At 41.6% G+C, this 3,036-nt stretch overlaps 1 protein-coding gene across 1 annotated transcript in view; it reads right to left on the reverse strand.

Moving 5' to 3' along the window:
- Positions 1-332: 332 nt before the first annotated feature.
- LOC103671530 (zinc finger protein 420) overlaps positions 333-3,036 on the reverse strand; it is a 47,442-nt gene continuing 44,738 nt past the window's right edge. The window contains exon 9 of the mRNA XM_040623692.1: positions 333-3,036. This exon is cut by the window's right edge and continues 137 nt beyond it. Coding sequence (XP_040479626.1) covers positions 1,903-3,036 — 1,134 coding nt within the window. The 3' untranslated portion in view covers positions 333-1,902.

A 3,036-nucleotide genomic window follows, 5' to 3' on the forward strand; every position in this document is an offset into this window, starting at 1 on the left:
GTAAGCATATAACTTATCTGGTTTCACAGGTTCACAGCTGAACAAGAATTTTGCCTCAGGATAAATTATACCTCAAGCCTTACCCATATCTGATTTATGTGATATTAGGTAAGACTTCAGACTTGATGCTGGAATGAGTTAAGATTTGAGGGGCTATTGGGATGGAGCAAATGTATTTTGCATGAACATGAATTTGGGGGAGCCAGGGAAAGATGCTATGGACTGAATTGTGTGCCCCCCAAATTCATATGTTGAAGTGCTTTCAATGTGATTGTATTTGGACACAGGGCTTCTCAGAGGTAATTAAGGTTAAATGAGGTCATAAGTCTGGGGTCCTAAGCAGATAGGATTGGCACCTTTACAGGAAATAGGAGAGAGCTCTCTTTCCCCATGCAAGCACCAAAAAAAGGCCTCATGAGGACACAGTAAGAAGGATTGCCTCCTGCAATCCAGGAAGAGAGCCTTCACCAGAGGGCAAAGCTGACACCTTGATTTGGACTTCCCAGCCTCCAAAATTGTGAGAAATTCATTTCTCTTGTTTGAGCCCCCCATTCTACATTATTTTGTTACAGTAGCCTGAGCAGATGGAGATAAAAATATACTGGAAAAAACCCAGAAGAACAGAGCCTCAGGAACCCGTGGGACTACAAAGATCTAACATGTGTGTCATCAGGGTCCTGGAAGGAGAGAAGGAGTGAGGGCTGGAAAATGTGTTCAAAGAAATGGTGGCTAAAAATACCCCAAATGTGGTGAAACACGTAAACCTACAGATTGAAGAAGTTCAGAAAACAGGATAAACTCAACTCTACATCAAGATACATCGTCAAACTTGTGAAAACTAAAAACACAATACTCAAAATACGTGCAATAACTTTCAAAGTTGCAATGAAAAAATGTATATACAAGGCTGTCGTGTGCCTCTACTGAAGAACGAAATGGTGAGAGGAAGGATTTCAAAGTCTTTCCGAATCTTTCACAATCTGATATGCAGTGTCAGCTCAGGTCTACAACTTAATTTGACTATGTTATGAATAAATCTAAAGTACAAACTACATACGATTGAGGTAAAATCTTCATAAATAAGCACATTCTCAGGTAACTTAGCTTAAAATAGGTAGCTTAAAATAGACCGAAAACATCAAAGGTCCCTTCTATATGTTCTCTTTCTAGGCTGTCAGTCTTGACCCCTGGAGTTAATATGATTCTTAGCAGGCTGTGAATCAATAAGCAAGGTCTCCAAGACACAAAGAGCAGAAGCAGACAGCCAGGCCAACGTTCCCTGGCTTCAGCATGGAAACTTTGCACCTGGCCAACTAACGAGTCTGACTAGTATTTTCCCTGGTTGGGAGCACTCATTTGAGTAGTTATATCAACATTTCTTGAGTTCGCGCCCCAGTTCTTTTTCTTGATTCTTCTCATCTATCTCCTAAGTGACCTTGTATTTAACCCTAAGGACAACTTCCCTTCCACCTCCACTCCCAACCCTAAACAAACTCATTGTGAATTATCAATCTCTTATTTCTGCCTCTGCAATTTCCCTAAAGAACCCCTCATCCCTTTATAGCTTCATCTCCTTAGCATTGAGACTATCCAGCGCAGACAAGATGTCTTCTTTCCATCATCGCACACCCTATTTCTCCCACAAGGATTTGGAAGCTTACACACACCTTAAGGTGTTGGAAATAATCTTCCCCTTTCCCCAAAGAAATTCAAAGTCCTCTGCTGCACTGAAAAAGATGTAAAACCCCTCCTTCACATTCTAAGTAAGCTATGTCCCATATCAGCAGACTTCTCAATTAATATCTTTTTTGTAACACGCTCTGCAATTCCTCTGTAGCCCTCACACCACGTTTAGTAATTGTTCAATAAAAATGTTCGGAATGTAGCACATTTACATAGTCTTTATGCAGTATGAATTCTCTTTTGCTGGCCAAAGGCTGAATGCTCACTAAAGGCTTTTCCGTATTCTTTGGTTTTCCCTCCAGCATGAGTTTTCTGATGTTGAGAAAGGGATGAACTCTGGCTGAAAGCTTTTCCACATTCCTTACACTTATAGGGCTTTTCTCCAGTGTGAGTTTTCTGATGCTTTGTAAGAGATGAGCTCTGGCTGAAAGCTTTTCCACAGTCCTTACACTTGTAAGGTTTCTCTCCAGTGTGTGTTCTCTGATGACGAATAAGGGCTGAGCGGTCGCTGAAGGCTTTGGCACAATCATTGCATTTATAGGGTTTCTCCCCCGTGTGAGTTCTCTGGTGTTGAGTCAGGGCTGAACAGTAGCCAAAGGCTTTCCCACACTCACTACACTCATAAGGCCTCTCCCCAGTATGAGTTCTCTGGTGCTGAATAAGGCCTGATCGATCACTAAAGGCTTTCCCACATTCATTACACTTATAGGGTTTCTCTCCAGTGTGAATGACCTGATGCTGGGTAAGGAATGTGCTTTGGCTAAAGGCCTTCCCACATTCATTACACTCATAAGGTTTCTCTCCAGTATGAATTCGCTGATGTTGAGTGAGGTATGAGCTCTGATTAAAGGCCTTCCCACATTCATTGCATTCATAGGGCTTCTCTCCAGTATGGATTATATGATGCCGAATAAGGGCAGAGCGGTGACTGAAGGCTTTCCCACATTCATGACATTCATAGGGTTTCTCTCCGGTATGAATTCTCTGGTGTAGAGTAAGGTGTATGCTCTGGCTAAAAGCTTTACCACATTCGTTACATTCGTAGGGCTTTTCTCCAGTGTGAATTCTCTGATGCAAGACAAAAGCTGAGTAGTAACTAAAGGCTTTCTCACACTCATTACACTTCCAAGGTTTCTTCTCTGCACAAATTTTCTCGTGCCTCATTAGATCTGAATTTTGTTTTAAGTTCTTTTTAAATGAATCACAGTTACGTAGTCTCTCTCCTTGCTGTTGAGTAAGAAATGACCTCTGATGAAAACTTCTCCCAAATTCATCACACTGGTAATTTCTCTCCCCAGAAGATTTCTTCTGAGTGACAACCTCCTGCATTAAATGTTTCTCATGGTTTTCCTG

Source organism: Ursus maritimus, unplaced genomic scaffold (genome assembly GCF_017311325.1).
Source record: "Ursus maritimus isolate PB19 unplaced genomic scaffold, ASM1731132v1 scaffold_6, whole genome shotgun sequence".
NCBI classification, from domain to species: domain Eukaryota; kingdom Metazoa; phylum Chordata; class Mammalia; order Carnivora; family Ursidae; genus Ursus; species Ursus maritimus.